The 23,713-nt window shown below is 46.2% G+C and overlaps 1 protein-coding gene across 1 annotated transcript in view; it reads left to right on the top strand.

Moving 5' to 3' along the window:
• Positions 1–21,440, top strand: part of LOC120035327 (probable E3 ubiquitin-protein ligase HERC1) — a gene marked incomplete at its 3' end in the record, with an annotated part of 65,406 nt that extends 43,966 nt beyond the window's left edge. The window contains exons 18-25 of the mRNA XM_038982111.1: positions 1,429–1,584; positions 1,972–2,078; positions 2,470–2,580; positions 3,185–3,349; positions 6,757–6,996; positions 7,640–7,723; positions 11,112–11,337; positions 21,250–21,440. Of these exons, the coding sequence (XP_038838039.1) occupies positions 1,429–1,584; positions 1,972–2,078; positions 2,470–2,580; positions 3,185–3,349; positions 6,757–6,996; positions 7,640–7,723; positions 11,112–11,337; positions 21,250–21,440 (1,280 nt within the window). The remainder of the gene's footprint in view (positions 1–1,428; positions 1,585–1,971; positions 2,079–2,469; positions 2,581–3,184; positions 3,350–6,756; positions 6,997–7,639; positions 7,724–11,111; positions 11,338–21,249) is intronic.
• Positions 21,441–23,713: the final 2,273 nt, after the last annotated feature.

Raw genomic sequence — 23,713 nt, 5'->3', positions numbered from 1 at the left:
TAATATGTTGTTGTGTTGGAGGGGAAACAGCACCCTGTAGAGCTTCACTCTGTAATATGTTGTTGTTGTTGGAGTGGAAACAGCACCCTGTAGAGCTTCACTCTGTAATATGTTGTTGTGTTGGAGTGGAAACAGCACCCTGTAGAGCTTCACTCTGTAATATGTTGTTGTGTTGGAGGGGAAACAGCACCCTGTAGAGCTTCACTCTGTAATATGTTGTTGTGTTGGAGTGGAAACAGCACCCTGTAGAGCTTCACTCTGTAATATGTTGTTGTGTTGGAGTGGAAACAGCACCCTGTAGAACTTCACTCTGTAATATGTTGTTGTTGGAGTGGAAACAGCACCCTGTAGAGCTTCACTCTGTAATATGTTGGAGTGGAAACAGCACCCTGTAGAGCTTCACTCTGTAATATGTTGGAGTGGAAACAGCACCCTGTAGAGCTTCACTCTGTAATATGTTGTTGTGTTGGAGTGGAAACAGCACCCTGTAGAGCTTCACTCTGTAATATGTTGTTGTTGTGTTGGAGTGGAAACAGCACCCTGTAGAACTTCACTCTGTAATATGTTGTTGTTGGAGTGGAAACAGCACCCTGTAGAGCTTCACTCTGTAATATGTTGTTGTTGTGTTGGAGTGGAAACAGCACCCTGTAGAACTTCACTCTGTAATATGTTGTTGTGTTGGAGGGGAAACAGCACCCTGTAGAGCTTCACTCTGTAATATGTTGTTGTGTTGGAGGGGAAACAGCACCCTGTAGAGCTTCACTCTGTAATATGTTGTTGTGTTGGAGGGGAAACAGCACCCTGTAGAGCTTCACTCTGTAATATGTTGTTGTTGTGATGGAGTGGAAACAGCACCCTGTAGAGCTTCACTCTGTAATATGTTGTTGTGTTGGAGTGGAAACAGCACCCTGTAGAGCTTCACTCTGTAATATGTTGTTGTGTTGGAGTGGAAACAGCACCCTGTAGAACTTCACTCTGTAATATGTTGTTGTTGGAGTGGAAACAGCACCCTGTAGAGCTTCACTCTGTAATATGTTGTTGTGTTGGAGTGGAAACAGCACCCTGTAGAGCTTCACTCTGTAATATGTTGTTGTGTTGGAGTGGAAACAGCACCCTGTAGAGCTTCACTCTGTAATATGTTGTTGTGTTGGAGTGGAAACAGCACCCTGTAGAGCTTCACTCTGTAATATGTTGTTGTGTTGGAGTGGAAACAGCACCCTGTAGAGCTTCACTCTGTAATATGTTGTTGTGTTGGAGGGGAAACAGCACCCTGTAGAGCTTCACTCTGTAATATGTTGTTGTGTTGGAGTGGAAACAGCACCCTGTAGAGCTTCACTCTGTAATATGTTGTTGTTGGAGTGGAAACAGCACCCTGTAGAGCTTCACTCTGTAATATGTTGTTGTTGATGTTGTTGATGTGTTCCGTAGCGTTGGTGCGTAAGCAGCACACAGCAGAGCTTCACCTGGGCGACTTCCTGGTGTTCCTGAGACGAGTCGTCTCCTCCAAGGCCATCCAATCCAAGATGTCTTCTCCAAAGTGGACAGAGGTGCTGCTCAACATCGCTGCACAGAAATGCTGCTCAGGTACTGTCCAATAAACTCTATTTGTACATTTAAAATGCATTATGAAAATCACTAGTCTGTACTCGTAAGTTTAGATGTTTCTAGATATGGACCGGCACCTCCAACCATTTAATATAAATCCTGACCGACGTCAGGTCAGAAGTAAGGACTTACCATTGCACAAGGCCTCCGTTTTCACCAGTGTCTTCCTTTCAATATGGTATTTGTCAAAGATCAGGTCAAACGGATAAAGGTTTATTTTAATAATGTCTTAGCCCATTCATTAAACGCTTTTTAACTTTCAAACTCACACGAGTGCCTGGCTTTTTGGATTTGTTAATGTCGCTATTTGCGTATATTTTTCCTTTTTGCTTTTCAATGACAAGTGTTATTGTCGTTTGTCTGTAGGAGTCCCCCTGGTGGGCAACCTGAGAACTCGTCTCCTGGCCCTTCATGTTCTAGAGGCTGTGCTGCCTGCCTGTGAGGCCAGTGTAGAGAACGACCAGATGACACAGGTACTGGAGCTGTATGCAGAGTGAAGCCTCTCACATTGACCCAGTTTAAGTCATTAGTGAGGTCCTAATAAGAGGATTTGATGATGTAGCTGGTAAAAGGTGAGGTCCTAATAAGAGGATTTGATGATGTAGCTGGTAAAAGGTGTGGTCCTCCTCTAGGTACTGGAGCTGTATGCAGAGTGAAGCCTCTCACATTGACCCAGTTTAAGTCACTGGTGAGGTCCTAATAAGAGGATTTGATGATGTAGCTGGTAAAAGGTGTGGTCCTCCTCTAGGTACTGGAGCTGTATGCAGAGTGAAGCCTCTCACATTGACCCAGTTTAAGTCATTAGTGAGGTCCTAATAAGAGGATTTGATGATGTAGCTGGTAAAAGGTGTGGTCCTCCTCCAGGTGGTGGAGCGTCTCTTCTCCCTGCTGGCTGACTGTATGTGGGAAGCTCCCATCGCCCAGGCCAAGCACACCATCCAGATGAAAGAGAAAGAGCAGGAGCTTAAACTACAGGTACAGGACAACTCGTAATGCACTCTATATCGCTTCTTCTTTTTCTTTATTTTTATTATTGCTTCTTCCTTTTCTTTATTTTTATTTTTCTTCTTCTTCTTTTTCTTCTTCTCTCTTTTTCTTCTTTTTTTTCCTTCTTCTTTATTTTTATTTTTCTCGATTTTTCTTCTTCTTTTTCTCTCTTTTTCTTCTTCTTTTTCTTTTTCTTCTTCTTCTTTTTCTTCTTTTTTTAATTTTTTCTCTTTCTTATTCTTCTTTATTTTTCTTCTTCTTTATTTTTCTTCTTCTTTTTCTTTATTTTTCTTTATCTTTATTTTTCCTCTATTTTTCTTCTTCTTTTTCTTCTTCTTTCTCTTTTTCTTCTTTATTTTTCTTCTTCTTCTTCTTTCGCTTTTTCTTTATTTTTCTTCTTCTTTCTCTTTTTCTTCTTTTCTTTATTTTTCTTCTTCTTCTTTTTCTTTCTTCTTCTTTTTCTTTATTTTTCTTCTTCCTCTTTTTCTTTATTTTTCTTCTTCTCTTTCTTCTTCTTTTTCTTTATTTTTCTTCTTCTCTGTGTATTAACTGGCTCGCAATCTGACTAACTGATTCATCCATCTGTCCCCAGGGTGAGGAGGAGGATGAGAACCTTCCTATCCAGGAGGTGTCGTTTGACCCGGAGAAGACTCAGTGTTGTATGGTGGAGAATGGCCAGGGTCTGACCCACGGCAGCGGGGGGAAGGGATATGGACTGGCCTCTACCGGCATCTCCTCTGGGTGCTACCAGTGGAAGGTACAGTACACACACCTACTGTCCCGTTGCTAACGTTTGAGGGGAAATGGCATGTGAAAACACGCCTACTGTCCCGTTGCTAATGTTTGAGGGGAAATTGCATGTGAAAACACGCCTACTGTCCCGTTGCTAACGTTTGAGGGGAAATGGCATGTGAAAACACGCCTACTGTCCCGTTGCTAACGTTTGAGGGGAAATGGCATGTGAAAACACGCCTACTGTCCCGTTGCTAACGTTTGAGGGGATATGGCATGTGAAAACACACCTACTGTCCCGTTGCTAACGTTTGAGGGGAAATGGCATGTGAAAACATGCCTACTGTCCCGTTGCTAATATTTGAGGGGAAATGGCATTTGAAAACACGCCTACTGTCCCGTTGCTAACATTTGAGGGAAATGGCATGTCAAAACACGCCTACTGTCCCGTTGCTAATGTTTGTGGGGAAATGGCATGTGAAAACACACCTACTGTCCCGTTGCTAACGTTTGAGGGGAAATGGCATGTGAAAACACACCTACTGTCCCGTTGCTAATGTTTGAGGGGAAATGGCATGTGAAAACACGCCTACTGTCCCGTTGCTAATGTTTGTGGGGAAATGGCATGTGAAAACACACCTACTGTCCCGTTGCTAACGTTTGAGGGGAAATGGCATGTGAAAACACACCTACTGTCCCGTTGCTAATGTTTGAGGGGAAATGGCATGTGAAAACACGCCTACTGTCCCGTTGCTAATGTTTGAGGGGAAATGGCATGTGAAAACACGCCTACTGTCCCGTTGCTAACGTTTGAGGGGAAATGGCATGTGAAAACACGCCTGCTGTCCCGTTGCTAATGTTTGAGGAGAAATGGCATGTGAAAACACGCCTACTGTCCCGTTGCTAACGGTTGAGAGGAAATGGCATGTGAAAACTCGCCTACTGTCCCGTTGCTAACGTTTGAGGGGAAATGGCATGTGTCAGCCGTCAGAAGAGCATACGTCCTGGTGTGTGTGTGTGTGTGTGTGTGTGTGTGTGTGTGTGTGTGTGTGTGTGTGTGTGTGTGTGTGTGTGTGTGTGTGTGTGTGTGTGTGTGTGTGTGTGCCGTGCCGCTGCGTCTTCATTAATGAGCTCCCGTTCTGCTGCGTCTTCAGTAATGAGCTCCCGTGCCGCTGCGTCTTCAGTAATGAGCTCCCGTTCTGCTGCGTCTTCAGTAATGAGCTCCCGTGCCGCTGCGTCTTCATTAATGAGCTCCCGTGCCGCTGCGTCTTCAGTAATGAGCTCCCGTGCTGCTGCGTCTTCAGTAATGAGCTCCCGTGCTGCTGCGTCTTCAGTAATGAGTTCCCGTGGCGCTGCGTCTTCAGTAATGAGCTCCCGTGCCGCTGCGTCTTCAGTAATGAGCTCCCGTGCCGCTGCGTCTTCAGTAATGAGCTCCCGTGCTGCTGCGTCTTCAGTAATGAGCTCCCGTGGCGCTGCGTCTTCAGTAATGAGCTCCCGTGGCGCTGCGTCTTCAGTAATGAGCTCCCGTGCCGCTGCGTCTTCAGTAATGAGCTCCCGTGCAGCTGCGTCTTCAGTAATGAGCTCCCGTTCTGCTGCGTCTTCAGTAATGAGCTCCCGTGCCGCTGCGTCTTCATTAATGAGCTCCCGTGCTGCTGCGTTTTCAGTAATGAGCTCCCGTGCTGCTGCGTCTTAAGTAATGAGCTCCCGTGCTGCTGCGTTTTCAGTAATGAGCTCCCGTGCTGCTGCGTTTTCAGTAATGAGCTCCCGTACTGCTGCGTCTTCAGTAATGAGCTCCCGTACTGCTGCGTCTTCAGTAATGAGCTCCCGTGCTGCTGCGTCTTCAGTAATGAGCTCCCGTGCTGCTGCGTCTTCATTAATGAGCTCCCGTTCTGCTGCGTCTTCAGTAATGAGCTCCCGTGCCGCTGCGTCTTCAGTATGAGCTCCCGTGCCGCTGTGTCTTCAGTAATGAGCTCCCGTGCCGCTGCGTCTTCAGTAATGAGCTCCCGTGCAGCTGCGTCTTCAGTAATGAGCTCCCGTGCTGCTGCGTCTTCAGTAATGAGCTCCCGTGCTGCTGCGTCTTCAGTAATGAGCTCCCGTGCTGCTGCGTCTTCATTAATGAGCTCCCGTGCCGCTGCGTCTTCACTAATGAGCTCCCGTGCCGCTGCGTCTTCAGTAATGAGCTCCCGTTCTGCTGCGTCTTCAGTAATGAGCTCCCGTACTGCTGCGGCTTCATCAATGAGCTCCCGTGCCGCTGCGTCTTCATTAATGAGCTCCCGTACTGCTGCGTCTTCAGTAATGAGCTCCCGTACTGCTGCGTCTTCAGTAATGAGCTCCCGTGCCGCTGCGTCTTCAGTAATGAGCTCCCGTGCCGCTGTGTCTTCAGTAATGAGCTCCCGTGCCGCTGTGTCTTCAGTAATGAGCTCCCGTGCCGCTGCGTCATCAGTAATGAGCTCCCGTGCCGCTGCGTCATCAGTAATGAGCTCCCGTGCCGCTGAATCTTCAGTAATGAGCTCCCGTGCCGCTGCGTCTTCATTAATGAGCTCCCGTGCCGCTGCGTCTTCAGTAATGAGCTCCCGTGCCGCTGCGTCTTCAGTAATGAGCTCCCGTGCCGCTGCGTCTTCAGTAATGAGCTCCCGTGCCGCTGCGTCTTCATTAATGAGCTCCCGTGCCGCTGCGTCTTCAGTAATGAGCTCCCGTGCCGCTGCGTCTTCAGTAATGAGCTCCCGTACTGCTGCGTCTTTAGTAATGAGCTCCCGTGTCGCTGCGTCTTCAGTAATGAGCTCCCGTGCTGCTGCGTCTTCAGTAATGAGCTCCCGTGCTGCTGCGTCTTCAGTAATGAGCTCCCGTGCTGCTGCGTTTTCAGTAATGAGCTCCCGTGCTGCTGCGTTTTCAGTAATGAGCTCCCGTACTTCTGCGTCTTCAGTAATGAGCTCCCGTGCTGCTGCGTCTTCAGTAATGAGCTCCCGTACTGCTGCGTCTTCAGTAATGAGCTCCCGTACTGCTGCGTCTTCAGTATGAGCTCCCGTGTCGCTGCGTCTTCAGTAATGAGCTCCCGTGCTGCTGCGTCTTCAGTAATGAGCTCCCGTGCTGCTGCGTCTTCAGTAATGAGCTCCCGTGCTGCTGCGTCTTCAGTAATGAGCTCCCGTGCTGCTGCGTTTTCAGTAATGAGCTCCCGTGCTGCTGCGTTTTCAGTAATGAGCTCCCGTACTTCTGTGTCTTCAGTAATGAGTTCCCGTTCTGCTGTGTCTTCAGTAATGAGCTCCCGTGCTGCTGCGTCTTCAGTAATGAGCTCCCGTGCTGCTGCGTTTTCAGTAATGAGCTCCCGTTCTGCTGCGTCTTCAGTAATGAGCTCCCATGCCGCTGCGTCACGCCCCTTATGTAATGTGTTTCCTGTATCTCATAACATTGTGTCTTGTTTGTTTCTACCTGTAGTTCTACATTGTGAAGGAGAATCGTGGGAATGAGGGGACGTGCGTCGGGGTGTCCCGTTGGCCTGTCCACGACTTCAACCACCGCACCACGTCAGACATGTGGCTGTACCGGGCCTACAGCGGGAACCTGTACCACAACGGAGAGCAGACCCTCACCCTCTCCTCCTTCACCCAGGGAGACTACATCACCTGTGTGTTGGACATGGAGGCACGCACCGTCTCCTTCGGGAAGAACGGAGAGGTCAGAAGATAAAACTACTGTCAGTCGACCTTTTCCCCCTCGACTTCTGAGATGCTTTTCACCGTGACTGGCCCTTTGAGCCAGACTATAAACTCTATAAACTCTTCCCAAAACAATTAAAACCCCATGACGTCTGATGACAAGTCATTACAGTCTCCTCACAGAGAGAGATGTATAGATGACAGGGAGGGGGAGGGGAGAGAGAGGGAGGGAGGGAGAGGGAGAGATGTATAGATGACAGGGAGGGGGAGGGGGAGGGATGGAGAGGGAGAGAGAGGAGGGGAGGGAGGGAGAGGGAGGGAGGGGTGGAAAGATCAATATCTATCAGCAGGGTCCCCCCCATGACTGCCAGTTTACAGTCTGAAACCTAGAGACTAGAGACACCAGAGTGCCCCCCCCCCCCCCTAGAGACACCAGAGTGCCCCCCCCCCCCCTCTAGAGACACCAGTGCCCCCCCCCCCTCTAGAGACACCAGAGTGCCCCCCCCCTCTAGAGACACCAGAGTGCCCCCTCCCCCCCTTCTCGAGACACCAGGGTGTTACCCTGCCCCTAGAGACACCAGGGTTCCCCCCCCCCCAGAGACACCAGAGTGTTTGAGACAGTCTCTGCTGTGTTTACAGAAGCCTGTTATTGTTCTCCACAGGAGCCCAAGTTAGCCTTCGAGGACGTGGACGCCACAGAGCTCTACCCCTGTGTCATGTTCTACAGCAGTAACCCTGGAGAGAAGGTAAGACAACGCTGAACCTAGTTAAACCTAGAACCTAGTTAAACCTAGAACCTAGTTAAACATAGAACCTAGTTAAACATAGAACCTAGTTAAACATAGAACCTAGTTAAACATAGAACCTAGTTAAACCTAGAACCTAGTTAAACATAGAACCTAGTTAAACCTAGAACCTAGTTAAACAAAGGTAACCCACCTAAACACAGACACGTTAGTTAGCCTAGCCTATAACCCACCTAAACATAGACACGTTAGTTAGCCTAGCCTATAACCCACCTAAACTTAGACACGTTAGTTAGCCTAGCCTATAACCCACCTAAACTTAGACACGTTAGTTAGCCTAGCCTATAACCCACCTAAACATAGACACGTTAGTTAGCCTAGCCTATAACCCACCTAAACATAGACAGGTTAGTTAGCCTAGCCTATAACCCACCTAAACATAGACAAGTTAGTTAGCCTGTAACCCACCTAAACATAGACACGTTAGTTAGCCTAGCCTATAACCCACCTAAACTTAGACACGTTAGTTAGCCTAACCTATAACCCACCTAAACATAGACAGGTTAGTTAGCCTAGCCTATAACCCACCTAAACATAGACAAGTTAGTTAGCCTGTAACCCACCTAAACATAGACACGTTAGTTAGCCTAGCCTATAACCCACCTAAACTTAGACACGTTAGTTAGCCTAGCCTATAACCCACCTAAACATACACACGTTAGTTTGCCTAGCCTATAACCCACCTAAACATACACACGTTAGTTTGCCTAGCCTATAACCCACCTAAACATAGACACGTTAGTTAGCCTAGCCTATAACCCACCTAAACTTAGACACGTTAGTTAGCCTAGCCTATAACCCACCTAAACATACACACGTTAGTTAGCCTAGCCTATAACCCACCTAAACATAGACACGTTAGTTAGCCTAGCCTATAACCCACCTAAACTTAGACACGTTAGTTAGCCTAGCCTATAACCCACCTAAACTTAGACACGTTAGTTAGCCTAGCCTATAACCCACCTAAACATACACACGTTAGTTAGCCTAGCCTATAACCCACCTAAACATAGACACGTTAGTTAGCCTAGCCTATAACCCACCTAAACATAGACACGTTAGTTAGCCTAGCCTATAACCCACCTAAACTTAGACACGTTAGTTAGCCTAGCCTATAACCCACCTAAACATAGACACGTTAGTTAGCCTAGCCTATAACCCACCTAAACATAGACACGTTAGTTAGCCTAGCCTATAACCCACCTAAACATAGACACGTTAGTTAGCCTAGCCTATAACCCACCTAAACATAGACGCGTTAGTTAGCCTAGCCTATAACCCAACTAAACATAGACATGTTAGTTAGCCTAGCCTATAACCCACCTAAACATAGACATGTTAGTTAGCCTAGCCTATAACCCAACTAAACATAGACATGTTAGTTAGCCTAGCCTATAACCCACCTAAACATAGACATGTTAGTTAGCCTAGCCTATAACCCACCTAAACATAGACATGTTAGTTAGCCTAGCCTATAACCCAACTAAACATAGACATGTTAGTTAGCCTAGCCTATAACCCACCTAAACATAGACATGTTAGTTAGCCTAGCCTATAACCCACCTAAACATAGACATGTTAGTTAGCCTAGCCTATAACCCACCTAAACATAGACATGTTAGTTAGCCTAGCCTATAACCCACCTAAACTTAGACAAGTTCCACAGTGAAAATACACAAAAACATGAGTTTGTTAAAGACAGAGCGTATTGGCATCAGAATCATTAAGCCTGGGGCCTTCTCACCAAACAGATGGTGTGGTCTTGATTCATCACCTTGCACTGTTCCATGTGGAATTAGTCATCCATTTAGAGAGTTACAAACAACATCCTGAATAAACTAAATCCAACGTCTGTGTATCAAAAATAAGACAGATTTTGGTTTGTAACCCAGATTTTTTTCCTTCTTCAACTGGACAAGTTGCAGCTAACTCTCTGTTCCAGGTAAAGATATGTGTCTCACTGCTCCCTAACTCTCTGTTCCAGGTAAAGATATGTGTCTCACTGTTCCCTAACTCTCTGTTCCAGGTAAAGATATGTGTCTCACTGCTCCCTAACTCTCTGTTCCAGGTAAAGATATGTGTCTCACTGCTCCCTAACTCTCTGTTCCAGGTAAAGATATGTGTCTCACTGCTCCCTAACTCTCTGTTCCAGGTAAAGATATGTGTCTCACTGCTCCCTAACTCTCTGTTCCAGGTAAAGATATGTGTCTCACTGCTCCCTAACTCTCTGTTCCAGGTAAAGATATGTGTCTCACTGTTCCCTAACTCTCTGTTCCAGGTAAAGATATGTGTCTCACTGCTCCCTATCTCTCTGTTCCAGGTAAAGATATGTGTCTCACTGCTCCCTAACTCTCTGTTCCAGGTAAAGATATGTGTCTCACTGCTCCCTAACTCTCTGTTCCAGGTAAAGATATGTGTCTCACTGCTCCCTAACTCTCTGTTCCAGGTAAAGATATGTGTCTCACTGCTCCCTAACTCTCTGTTCCAGGTCAAGATATGTGTCTCACTGCTCCCTAACGCTCTGTTCCAGGTAAAGATATGTGTCTCACTGCTCCCTATCTCTCTGTTCCAGGTAAAGATATGTGTCTCACTGCTCCCTAACTCTCTGTTCCAGGTAAAGATATGTGTCTCACTGCTCCCTAACTCTCTGTTCCAGGTAAAGATATGTGTCTCACTGCTCCCTAACTCTCTGTTCCAGGTAAAGATATGTGTCTCACTGCTCCCTAACTCTCTGTTCCAGGTAAAGATATGTGTCTCACTGCTCCCTAACTCTCTGTTCCAGGTAAAGATATGTGTCTCACTGCTCCCTAACTCTCTGTTCCAGGTAAAGATATGTGTCTCACTGCTCCCTAACTCTCTGTTCCAGGTAAAGATATGTGTCTCACTGCTCCCTAACTCTCTGTTCCAGGTAAAGATATGTGTCTCACTGCTCCCTAACTCTCTGTTCCAGGTAAAGATATGTGTCTCACTGCTCCCTAACTCTCTGTTCCAGGTAAAGATATGTGTCTCACTGCTCCCTAACTCTCTGTTCCAGGTAAAGATATGTGTCTCACTGCTCCCTATCTCTCTGTTCCAGGTAAAGGTATGTGTCTCACTGCTCCCTAACTCTCTGTTCCAGGTAAAGATATGTGTCTCACTGCTCCCTAACTCTCTGTTCCAGGTAAAGATATGTGTCTCACTGCTCCCTAACTCTCTGTTCCAGGTAAAGATATGTGTCTCACTGCTCCCTAACTCTCTGTTCCAGGTAAAGATATGTGTCTCACTGCTCCCTAACTCTCTGTTCCAGGTAAAGATATGTGTCTCACTGCTCTCTAACTCTCTGTTCCAGGTCAAGATCTGTGATATGCAGATGCGGGGTACCCCTCGTGACCTCCTGCCTGGTGATCCTATCTGCAGCCCCGTGGCCACAGTGCTGGTTGAGGCCACCACACAGCTCATCAGGATCCTGCACCGCACGGACCACTGGACACACTGCATCAACAAGATCATGATGGAGAGGCTACACAAAATCAAACCCTGCTTCAGAGACTCAGCCAACGGTACTGGAGGAGGAGGTGAGAGGAGAGGAGAGGAGGGGGGGGGGGGAGAGGAGGAGGGGGGGGGAGAAGAGAGGAGAGCAGGGGAGAGGAGAGGGGGAGGGGAATGGGGAGAAGAGAAGAGAGGAGAGGAGGGGAGAGGAGAGGGGGGGAGAAGAGAGGAGAGGAGGGGAGAGGAGAGGGGGGAGAAGAGAGGAGGGGGGGAGAAGAGAGGAGAGGAGAGGAGGAGGGAGGGGAGAGGAGAGGGGGAGGGGAGAGGAGAGGAGAGGGGGGTGAAGAGAGGAGAGGAGGGGAGATGAGAGGGGGGGAGAAGAGAGGAGGGGAGAGGAGAGGAGGAGGGGAGGGGAAAGAGGAGAGGAGAGTGGGGAAAGAAGAGAAGAGGAGGGAGGGAGAAGAGAAGAGGAGAGGGGGGAGAGGAGAGGTGGGAGAGGAGAGGACATTAGAGGAGGGAGGTTGAGGAGAGGAGGTGAGGTGAGAGGACATTAGAGAAGGGAGGTTGAGGAGGTGAGATGACATTAGAGAAGGGAGGTTGAGGAGAGGAGAAGAGGTGAGAGGACATTAGAGAAGGGAGGTTGAGGAGAGGAGAGGAGGTGAGAGGACATTAGAGAAGGGAGGTTGAGGAGAGGAGAGGAGGTGAGAGGACATTAGAGAAGGGAGGTTGAGGAGGTGAGATGACATTAGAGAAGGGAGGTTGAGGAGAGGAGAGGAGGTGAGAGGACATTAGAGAAGGGAGGTTGAGGAGAGGAGAGGAGGTGAGAGGACATTAGAGAAGGGAGGTTGAGGAGAGAAGAAGAGGTGAGATGACATTAGAGAAGGGAGGTTGAGGAGAGGAGAGGAGGTGAGAGGACATTAGAGAAGGGAGGTTGAGGAGAGGAGAGGAGGTGAGAGGACATTAGAGAAGGGAGGTTGAGGAGGTGAGAGGACATTAGAGAAGGGAGGTTGAGGAGAGAAGAAGAGGTGAGAGGACATTAGAGAAGGGAGGTTGAGGAGAGGAGAGGAGAGGAGGTGAGAGGACATTAGAGAAGGGAGGTTGAGGAGAGGAGAGGAGGTGAGAGGACATTAGAGAAGGGAGGTTGAGGAGAGGAGAGGAGGTGAGAGGACATTAGAGAAGGGAGGTTGAGGAGGTGAGAGGACATTAGAGAAGGGAGGTTGAGGAGAGGAGGTGAGAGGACATTAGAGAAGGGAGGTTGAGGAGAGATGTGTACTTCACTGTCTGCTTTGTGTCATGTCACCAAGGCAGTTTAAAGTACAGTAGACCAACAGCTCCTTGAGTAGGTGTCACATCTGGTTCTACCTTGTTAGTGCTCATTGGATAAAGTTAGGACTTGTGTTGCTCATTGGATAAAGTTAGGGCTTGTGTTTCTCATTGGATAAAGTTAGGACTTGTGGTGCTCATTGGATAAAGTTAGGACTTGTGGTGCTCATTGGATAAAGTTAGGGCTTGTGGTGCTCATTGGATAAAGTTAGGGCTTGTGTTGCTCATTGGATAAAGTTAGGGCTTGTGTTGCTCATTGGATAAAGTTAGGACTTGTGTTGCTCATTGGATAAAGTTAGGACTTGTGGTGCTCATTGGATAAAGTTAGGGCTTGTGGTGCTCATTGGATAAAGTTAGGGCTTGTGTTGCTCATTGGATAAAGTTAGGACTTGTGTTGCTCATTGGATAAAGTTGGGACTTGTGGTGCTCATTGGATAAAGTTAGGGCTTGTGGTGCTCATTGGATAAAGTTAGGACTTGTGGTGCTCATTGGATAAAGTTAGGGCTTGTGGTGCTCATTGGATAAAGTTAGGACTTGTGGTGCTCATTGGATAAAGTTAGGACTTGTGGTGCTCATTGGATAAAGTTAGGACTTGTGTTTCTCATTGGATAAAGTTAGGGCTTGTGTTGCTCATTGGATAAAGTTAGGGCTTGTGGTGCTCATTGGATAAAGTTAGGACTTGTGGTGCTCATTGGATAAAGTTAGGACTTGTGTTTCTCATTGGATAAAGTTGGGACTTGTGTTTCTCATTGGATAAAGTTGGGACTTGTGTTTCTCATTGGATAAAGTTAGGACTTGTGTTTCTCATTGGATAAAGTTAGGACTTGTGTTTCTCATTGGATAAAGTTAGGACTTGTGGTGCTCATTGGATAAAGTTAGGGCTTGTGTTGCTCATTGGATAAAGTTAGGACTTGTGGTGCTCATTGGATAAAGTTAGGACTTGTGGTGCTCATTGGATAAAGTTAGGACTTGTGGTGCTCATTGGATAAAGTTAGGACTTGTGGTGCTCATTGGATAAAGTTAGGACTTGTGTTGCTCATTGGATAAAGTTAGGACTTGTGTTGCTCATTGGATAAAGTTAGGACTTGTGGTGCTCATTGGATAAAGTTAGGACTTGTGTTGCTCATTGGATAAAGTTAGGACTTGTGTTGCTCATTGGATAAAGTTAGGACTTGTGGTGCTCATTGGATAAAGTTAGGACTTGTGTTGCTCATTGGATAAAGTTAGGACTTGTGTTGCTCATTGGATAAAGTTAGGACTTGTGGTGCTCATTGGATAAAGTTAGGACTTGTGTTGCTCATTGGATAAAGTTAGGACTTGTGTTGCTCATTGGATAAAGTTAGGGCTTGTGTTGCTCATTGGATAAAGTTAGGACTTGTGGTGCTCATTGGATAAAGTTAGGACTTGTGTTGCTCATTGGATAAAGTTAGGGCTTGTGTTGCTCATTGGATAAAGTTAGGGCTTGTGTTGCTCATTGGATAAAGTTAGGACTTGTGTTGCTCATTGGATAAAGTTGGGACTTGTGTTTCTCATTGGATAAAGTTGGGACTTGTGTTTCTCATTGGATAAAGTTAGGGCTTGTGTTGCTCATTGGATAAAGTTAGGACTTGTGGTGCTCATTGGATAAAGTTAGGACTTGTGGTGCTCATTGGATAAAGTTAGGACTTGTGGTGCTCATTGGATAAAGTTAGGACTTGTGTTGCTCATTGGATAAAGTTAGGACTTGTGGTGCTCATTGGATAAAGTTAGGACTTGTGGTGCTCATTGGATAAAGTTAGGACTTGTGGTGCTCATTGGATAAAGTTAGGACTTGTGGTGCTCATTGGATAAAGTTAGGACTTGTGGTGCTCATTGGATAAAGTTAGGACTTGTGGTGCTCATTGGATAAAGTTAGGACTTGTGGTGCTCATTGGATAAAGTTAGGACTTGTGGTGCTCATTGGATAAAGTTAGGACTTGTGGTGCTCATTGGATAAAGTTAGGACTTGTGGTGCTCATTGGATAAAGTTAGGACTTGTGGTGCTCATTGGATAAAGTTAGGACTTGTGGTGCTCATTGGATAAAGTTAGGACTTGTGGTGCTCATTGGATAAAGTTAGGACTTGTGTTGCTCATTGGATAAAGTTAGGACTTGTGTTTCTCATTGGATAAAGTTAGGACTTGTGGTGCTCATTGGATAAAGTTAGGACTTGTGTTTCTCATTGGATAAAGTTAGGACTTGTGTTTCTCATTGGATAAAGTTGGGACTTGTGTTGCTCATTGGATAAAGTTAGGGCTTGTGTTTCTCATTGGATAAAGTTGGGGCTTGTGTTGCTCATTGGATAAATTTGGGGCTTGTGTTGCTCATTGGATAAAGTTAGGACTTGTGTTTCTCATTGGATAAAGTTAGGACTTGTGTTTCTCATTGGATAAAGTTGGGGCTTGTGTTTCTCATTGGATAAAGTTGGGACTTGTGTTTCTCATTGGATAAAGTTAGGGCTTGTGTTGCTCATTGGATAAAGTTAGGACTTGTGTTTCTCATTGGATAAAGTGAGGACTTGTGTTGCTCATTGGATAAAGTTGGGGCTTGTGTTGCTCATTGGATAAAGTTGGGACTTGTGTTTCTCATTGGATAAAGTTAGGGCTTGTGTTGCTCATTGGATAAAGTTAGGACTTGTGTTTCTCATTGGATAAAGTTAGGACTTGTGTTTCTCATTGGATAAAGTTGGGACTTGTGGTGCTCATTGGATAAAGTTGGGACTTGTGGTGCTCATTGGATAAAGTTAGGACTTGTGGTGCTCATTGGATAAAGTTAGGACTTGTGGTGCTCATTGGATAAAGTTAGGACTTGTGTTTCTCATTGGATAAAGTTAGGACTTGTGTTTCTCATTGGATAAAGTTAGGGCTTGTGTTGCTCATTGGATAAAGTTAGGACTTGTGTTTCTCATTGGATAAAGTTAGGACTTGTGTTGCTCATTGGATAAAGTTGGGACTTGTGTTTCTCATTGGATAAAGTTGGGACTTGTGTTTCTCATTGGATAAAGTTAGGGCTTGTGTTGCTCATTGGATAAAGTTAGGACTTGTGGTGCTCATTGGATAAAGTTAGGACTTGTGGTGCTCATTGGATAAAGTTAGGACTTGTGGTGCTCATTGGATAAAGTTAGGACTTGTGTTGCTCATTGGATAAAGTTAGGACTTGTGGTGCTCATTGGATAAAGTTAGGACTTGTGGTGCTCATTGGATAAAGTTAGGACTTGTGGTGCTCATTGGATAAAGTTAGGACTTGTGGTGCTCATTGGATAAAGTTAGGACTTGTGGTGCTCATTGGATAAAGTTAGGACTTGTGGTGCTCATTGGATAAAGTTAGGACTTGTGGTGCTCATTGGATAAAGTTAGGACTTGTGGTGCTCATTGGATAAAGTTAGGACTTGTGGTGCTCATTGGATAAAGTTAGGACTTGTGGTGCTCATTGGATAAAGTTAGGACTTGTGGTGCTCATTGGATAAAGTTAGGACTTGTGGTGCTCATTGGATAAAGTTAGGACTTGTGGTGCTCATTGGATAAAGTTAGGACTTGTGTTGCTCATTGGATAAAGTTAGGACTTGTGTTTCTCATTGGATAAAGTTAGGACTTGTGGTGCTCATTGGATAAAGTTAGGACTTGTGTTTCTCATTGGATAAAGTTAGGGCTTGTGTTGCTCATTGGATAAAGTTGGGACTTGTGTTGCTCATTGGATAAAGTTAGGGCTTGTGTTTCTCATTGGATAAAGTTGGGGCTTGTGTTGCTCATTGGATAAATTTGGGGCTTGTGTTGCTCATTGGATAAAGTTAGGACTTGTGTTTCTCATTGGATAAAGTTAGGACTTGTGTTTCTCATTGGATAAAGTTGGGGCTTGTGTTTCTCATTGGATAAAGTTGGGACTTGTGTTTCTCATTGGATAAAGTTAGGGCTTGTGTTGCTCATTGGATAAAGTTAGGACTTGTGTTTCTCATTGGATAAAGTTGGGACTTGTGTTTCTCATTGGATAAAGTTAGGACTTGTGTTTCTCATTGGATAAAGTTAGGACTTGTGTTTCTCATTGGATAAAGTGAGGACTTGTGTTGCTCATTGGATAAAGTTGGGGCTTGTGTTGCTCATTGGATAAAGTTGGGACTTGTGTTTCTCATTGGATAAAGTTAGGGCTTGTGTTGCTCATTGGATAAAGTTAGGACTTGTGTTTCTCATTGGATAAAGTTAGGACTTGTGTTTCTCATTGGATAAAGTTAGGGCTTGTGTTGCTCATTGGATAAAGTTGGGACTTGTGGTGCTCATTGGATAAAGTTGGGACTTGTGTTTCTCATTGGATAAAGTTAGGACTTGTGTTTCTCATTGGATAAAGTTAGGGCTTGTGTTGCTCATTGGATAAAGTTAGGGCTTGTGTTTCTCATTGGATAAAGTTAGGGCTTGTGTTGCTCATTGGATAAAGTTAGGGCTTGTGTTTCTCATTGGATAAAGTTACGGCTTGTGTTTCTCATTGGATAAAGTTAGGGCTTGTGTTGCTCATTGGATAAAGTTAGGACTTGTGTTTCTCATTGGATAAAGTTGGGACTTGTGTTGCTCATTGGATAAAGTTAGGGCTTGTGTTGCTCATTGGATAAAGTTAGGACTTGTGTTTCTCATTGGATAAAGTTAGGGCTTGTGTTTCTCATTGGATAAAGTTAGGACTTGTGTTGCTCATTGGATAAAGTTAGGGCTTGTGTTGCTCATTGGATAAAGTTAGGACTTGTGTTGCTCATTGGATAAAGTTGGGACTTGTGTTTCTCATTGGATAAAGTTAGGACTTGTGTTGCTCATTGGATAAAGTTGGGACTTGTGTTTCTCATTGGATAAAGTTAGGACTTGTGTTTCTCATTGGATAAAGTTGGGGCTTGTGTTTCTCATTGGATAAAGTTAGGACTTGTGTTTCTCATTGGATAAAGTTGGGGCTTGTGTTTCTCATTGGATAAAGTGAGGGCTTGTGTTTCTCATTGGATAAAGTTAGGGCTTGTGTTTCTCATTGGATAAAGTGAGGGCTTGTGTTTCTCATTGGATAAAGTTGGGGCTTGTGTTTCTCATTGGATAAAGTGAGGGCTTGTGTTTCTCATTGGATAAAGTTAGGGCTTGTGTTTCTCATTGGATAAAGTTGGGACTTGTGTTTCTCATTGGATAAAGTTAGGACTTGTGTTTCTCATTGGATAAAGTTGGGGCTTGTGTTTCTCATTGGATAAAGTTAGGACTTGTGTTTCTCATTGGATAAAGTTGGGGCTTGTGTTTCTCATTGGATAAAGTGAGGGCTTGTGTTTCTCATTGGATAAAGTTAGGGCTTGTGTTTCTCATTGGATAAAGTGAGGGCTTGTGTTTCTCATTGGATAAAGTTGGGGCTTGTGTTTCTCATTGGATAAAGTGAGGGCTTGTGTTTCTCATTGGATAAAGTTGGGGCTTGTGTTTCTCATTGGATAAAGTGAGGGCTTGTGTTTCTCATTGGATAAAGTTGGGGCTTGTGTTTCTCATTGGATAAAGTGAGGGCTTGTGTTTCTCATTGGATAAAGTTAGGGCTTGTGTTTCTCATTGGATGAAGTTAGGACTTGTGTTTCTCATTGGATAAAGTTAGGACTTGTGTTTCTCATTGGATAAAGTGAGGGCTTGTGTTTCTCATTGGATAAAGTTGGGGCTTGTGTTTCTCATTGGATAAAGTTAGGACTTGTGTTTCTCATTGGATAAAGTTAGGACTTGTGTTTCTCATTGGATAAAGTTGGGGCTTGTGTTTCTCATTGGATAAAGTGAGGACTTGTGTTGCTCATTGGATAAAGTTGGGGCTTGTGTTGCTCATTGGATAAAGTTAGGACTTGTGTTTCTCATTGGATAAAGTTAGGACTTGTGTTGCTCATTGGATAAAGTTAGGACTTGTGTTTCTCATTGGATAAAGTTAGGGCTTGTGTTGCTCATTGGATAAAGTTAGGGCTTGTGTTTCTCATTGGATACAGTTAGGACTTGTGTTTCTCATTGGATAAAGTTGGGACTTGTGTTTCTCATTGGATAAAGTTGGGGCTTGTGTTTCTCATTGGGTAAAGTTAGGGCTTGTGTTGCTCATTGGATAAAGTTGGGACTTGTGTTTCTCATTGGATAAAGTTAGGGCTTGTGTTGCTCATTGGATAAAGTTGGGACTTGTGTTTCTCATTGGATAAAGTTAGGACTTGTGTTTCTCATTGGATAAAGTTGGGACTTGTGTTTCTCATTGGATAAAGTTAGGACTTGTGTTTCTCATTGGATAAAGTTGGGACTTGTGTTTCTCATTGGATAAAGTTAGGACTTGTGTTTCTCATTGGATAAAGTTGGGACTTGTGTTTCTCATTGGATAAAGTTACGGCTTGTGTTTCTCATTGGATAAAGTTAGGACTTGTGTTTCTCATTGGATAAAGTTAGGACTTGTGTTTCTCATTGGATAAAGTTAGGACTTGTGTTTCTCATTGGATAAAGTTAGGACTTGTGTTTCTCATTGGATAAAGTTGGGACTTGTGTTTCTCATTGGATAAAGTTGGGGCTTGTGTTTCTCATTGGATAAAGTTGGGACTTGTGTTTCTCATTGGATAAAGTTGGGGCTTGTGTTTCTCATTGGATAAAGTTAGGACTTGTGTTTCTCATTGGATAAAGTTAGGACTTGTGTTTCTCATTGGATAAAGTTAGGGCTTGTGTTTCTCATTGGATAAAGTTAGGGCTTGTGTTGCTCATTGGATAAAGTTGGGGCTTGTGTTGCTCATTGGATAAAGTTGGGACTTGTGTTTCTCATTGGATAAAGTTGGGGCTTGTGTTTCTCATTGGATAAAGTGAGGACTTGTGTTGCTCATTGGATAAAGTTGGGGCTTGTGTTGCTCATTGCATAAAGTTAGGGCTTGTGTTGCTCATTGGATAAAGTTAGGACTTGTGTTGCTCATTGGATAAAGTTAGGGCTTGTGTTGCTCATTGGATAAAGTTAGGGCTTGTGTTGCTCATTGGATAAAGTTAGGACTTGTGTTGCTCATTGGATAAAGTTAGGGCTTGTGTTGCTCATTGGATAAAGTTAGGGCTTGTGTTTCTCATTGGATAAAGTTGGGACTTGTGTTTCTCATTGGATAAAGTTAGGGCTTGTGTTGCTCATTGGATAAAGTTGGGACTTGTGTTTCTCATTGGATAAAGTTGGGGCTTGTGTTGCTCATTGGATAAAGTTGGGGCTTGTGTTTCTCATTGGATAAAGTTAGGGCTTGTGTTGCTCATTGGATAAAGTTAGGGCTTGTGTTGCTCATTGGATAAAGTTAGGGCTTGTGTTGCTCATTGGATAAAGTTAGGACTTGTGGTGCTCATTGGATAAAGTTGGGACTTGTGTTGCTCATTGGATAAAGTTAGGGCTTGTGTTGCTCATTGGATAAAGTTAGGACTTGTGTTGCTCATTGGATAAAGTTGGGGCTTGTGTTGCTCATTGGATAAAGTTAGGACTTGTGTTGCTCATTGGATAAAGTTAGGGCTTGTGTTGCTCATTGGATAAAGTTAGGGCTTGTGTTTCTCATTGGATAAAGTTGGGACTTGTGTTTCTCATTGGATAAAGTTAGGGCTTGTGTTGCTCATTGGATAAAGTTGGGACTTGTGTTTCTCATTGGATAAAGTTGGAGCTTGTGTTGCTCATTGGATAAAGTTAGGGCTTGTGTTTCTCATTGGATAAAGTTAGGGCTTGTGTTGCTCATTGGATAAAGTTAGGGCTTGTGTTGCTCATTGGATAAAGTTAGGGCTTGTGTTGCTCATTGGATAAAGTTGGGACTTGTGTTGCTCATTGGATAAAGTTAGGACTTGTGTTTCTCATTGGATAAAGTTGGGACTTGTGTTGCTCATTGGATAAAGTTGGGACTTGTGTTTCTAAATGGATAAAGTTGGGACTTGTGTTTCTCATTGGATAAAGTTGGGACTTGTGTTTCTCATTGGATAAAGTTAGGACTTGTGTTGCTCATTGGATAAAGTTGGGACTTGTGTTTCTCATTGGATAAAGTTAGGACTTGTGTTTCTCATTGGATAAAGTTAGGACTTGTGTTGCTCATTGGATAAAGTTAGGACTTGTGTTTCTCATTGGATAAAGTTGGGACTTGTGTTTCTCATTGGATGAAGTTAGGACTTGTGTTTCTCATTGGATAAAGTTAGGACTTGTGTTTCTCATTGGATAAAGTTAGGACTTGTGTTTCTCATTGGATAAAGTTAGGACTTGTGTTTCTCATTGGATAAAGTTGGGACTTGTGTTTCTCATTGGATAAAGTTGGGACTTGTGTTTCTCATTGGATAAAGTTGGGACTTGTGTTTCTCATTGGGTAAAGTTAGGGCTTGTGTTGCTCATTGGATAAAGTTAGGACTTGTGTTGCTCATTGGATAAAGTTAGGACTTGTGTTTCTCATTGGGTAAAGTTAGGGCTTGTGTTGCTCATTGGGTAAAGTTAGGGCTTGTGTTGCTCATTGGATAAAGTTAGGGCTTGTGTTGCTCATTGGATAAAGTTAGGGCTTGATATGCTCATTGGATAAAGTTAGGGCTTGATATGCTCATTTGAGTTTCCTGACTTTTCCACATGTTGACCAGCCTGATTTAAACATAATTTCTGTGAGTTAATATTAAAAGGCCCACAGTCAGCACCATCACATGTACAGTAACAGATCATATGACACATCAGGTCAGAGGTTAAAGAAGAGTCGTTCGGTGCAGAGCAGAGAGGAGCATGATGCCCAGAGGGACCAGAGGGACTCATCCAGGGACCCCCAGAGAGGGGAGGAGGAGAGGGGCCGGCCGGGACACGGGGGCCGCCAGGGGCATGGAGGTCTGGGGGATCTCTCTGACCACCACCTCAGGACCCTCTGTACAGAGGTCTGTATATCTGAAGTTTTGTTGTGATTATCAGTCTTTATTAGCCTGGGTACCATTCTGGTTTTGATATTATTCCACAATGTTTTTGGCATGAGTGTGGAATGTTAACACAAACATACTGGTACCCAGGCTAATAGTTTTTAATTTATTTGCAAGAAACACTTGACAACACCTTGACACACCGCACCTTGACACCGCACCTTGACACAACGTACCATGGCACCGCACCTTGACACAACGTACCATGGCACCGCACCTCAACACCGCACCTCAACACCGCACCTCGACACTGCACCATGGCACCGCACCATGGCACCACACCATGGCACCGCACCTCGACACCGCACCTCGACACCGCACCTCGACACCGCACCATGGCACCGCACCATGGCACCGCACCATGGCACCGCACCATGGCACCGCACCATGGCACCGCACCATGGCACCGCACCTCGACACCGCACCTCGACACCGCACCTCGACACCGCACCATGGCACCGCACCTCGACACCGCACCTCGACACCGCACCTTGACACCGCACCTTGACACCGCACCATGGCACCGCACCTCGACACCGCACCTCGACACCGCACCTCGACACCGTACCTCGACACCGCACCTCGACACCACACCATGACACCGCACCATGACACCGCACCATGGCACCGCACCTCGACACCGCACCATGACACCGCACCTCGACACCGCACCTCGACACCGCACCTCGACACCGCACCATGGCACCGCACCTCGACACCGCACCTCGACACCGCACCTCGACACCGCACCTCGACACCGCACCTCGACACCGCACCTCGACACCGCACCTTGACACCGCACCTTGACACCGCACCATGGCACCGCACCTTGACACAACGTACCATGGCACCGCACCTCGACACCGCACCTCGACACCGTACCTCGACACCGCACCTCGACACCGCACCATGGCACCGCACCTCGACACCGCACCTCGACACCGCACCATGGCACCGCACCTCGACACCGCACCTCGACACCGCACCTTGACACCGCACCTTGACACCGCACCTTGACACCGCACCTTGACACCGCACCATGGCACCGCACCTTGACACAACGTACCATGGCACCGCACCTTGACACAACGTACCATGGCACCGCACCTCGACACCGCACCTCGACACCGCACCTTGACACAACGTACCATGGCACCGCACCTCGACACAACGTACCATGGCACCGCACCTTGACACAACGTACCATGGCACCGCACCTTGACACAACGTACCATGGCACCGCACCTTGACACAACGTACCATGGCACCGCACCTTGACACCGCACCTCGACACCGCACCTTGACACCGCACCTTGACACAACGTACCATGGCACCGCACCTTGACACCGCACCTCGACACAACGTACCATGGCACCGCACCTTGACACAACGTACCATGGCACCGCACCTTGACACAACGTACCATGGCACCGCACCTTGACACAACGTACCATGGCACCGCACCTTGACACCGCACCTCGACACCGCACCTCAACACCGCACCTTGACACCGCACCTTGACACCGCACCTCGACACCGCACCTCAACACCGCACCTTGACACCGCACCTCGACACCGTACCTCGACACAACGTACCATGGCACCGCACCTCGACACCGCACCTTGACACCGCACCTTGACACAACGTACCATGGCACCGCACCTTGACACAACGTACCATGGCACCGCACCTCGGCACCGCACCTTGACACCGCACCTTGACACCGCACCTTGACACAACGTACCATGGCACCGCACCTCGACACAACGTACCATGGCACCGCACCTCGACACCGCACCTCGACACCGCACCTTGACACCGCACCTTGACACAACGTACCATGGCACCGCACCTCGACACCGCACCTCAACACCGCACCTTGACACCGCACCTTGACACCGCACCTCGACACCGCACCTCAACACCGCACCTTGACACCGCACCTCGACACCGTACCTCGACACAACGTACCATGGCACCGCACCTCGACACCGCACCTTGACACCGCACCTTGACACAACGTACCATGGCACCGCACCTTGACACAACGTACCATGGCACCGCACCTCGGCACCGCACCTTGACACCGCACCTTGACACCGCACCTTGACACAACGTACCATGGCACCGCACCTCGACACAACGTACCATGGCACCGCACCTCGACACCGCACCTCGACACCGCACCTTGACACCGCACCTTGACACAACGTACCATGGCACCGCACCTCG

This window comes from Salvelinus namaycush, unplaced genomic scaffold (genome assembly GCF_016432855.1).
Source record: "Salvelinus namaycush isolate Seneca unplaced genomic scaffold, SaNama_1.0 Scaffold1028, whole genome shotgun sequence".
Taxonomy (NCBI): domain Eukaryota; kingdom Metazoa; phylum Chordata; class Actinopteri; order Salmoniformes; family Salmonidae; genus Salvelinus; species Salvelinus namaycush.
The sequence above is the reverse complement of the archived record's forward strand: the minus strand, read 5'-3'. Positions and strand labels throughout refer to the sequence as shown.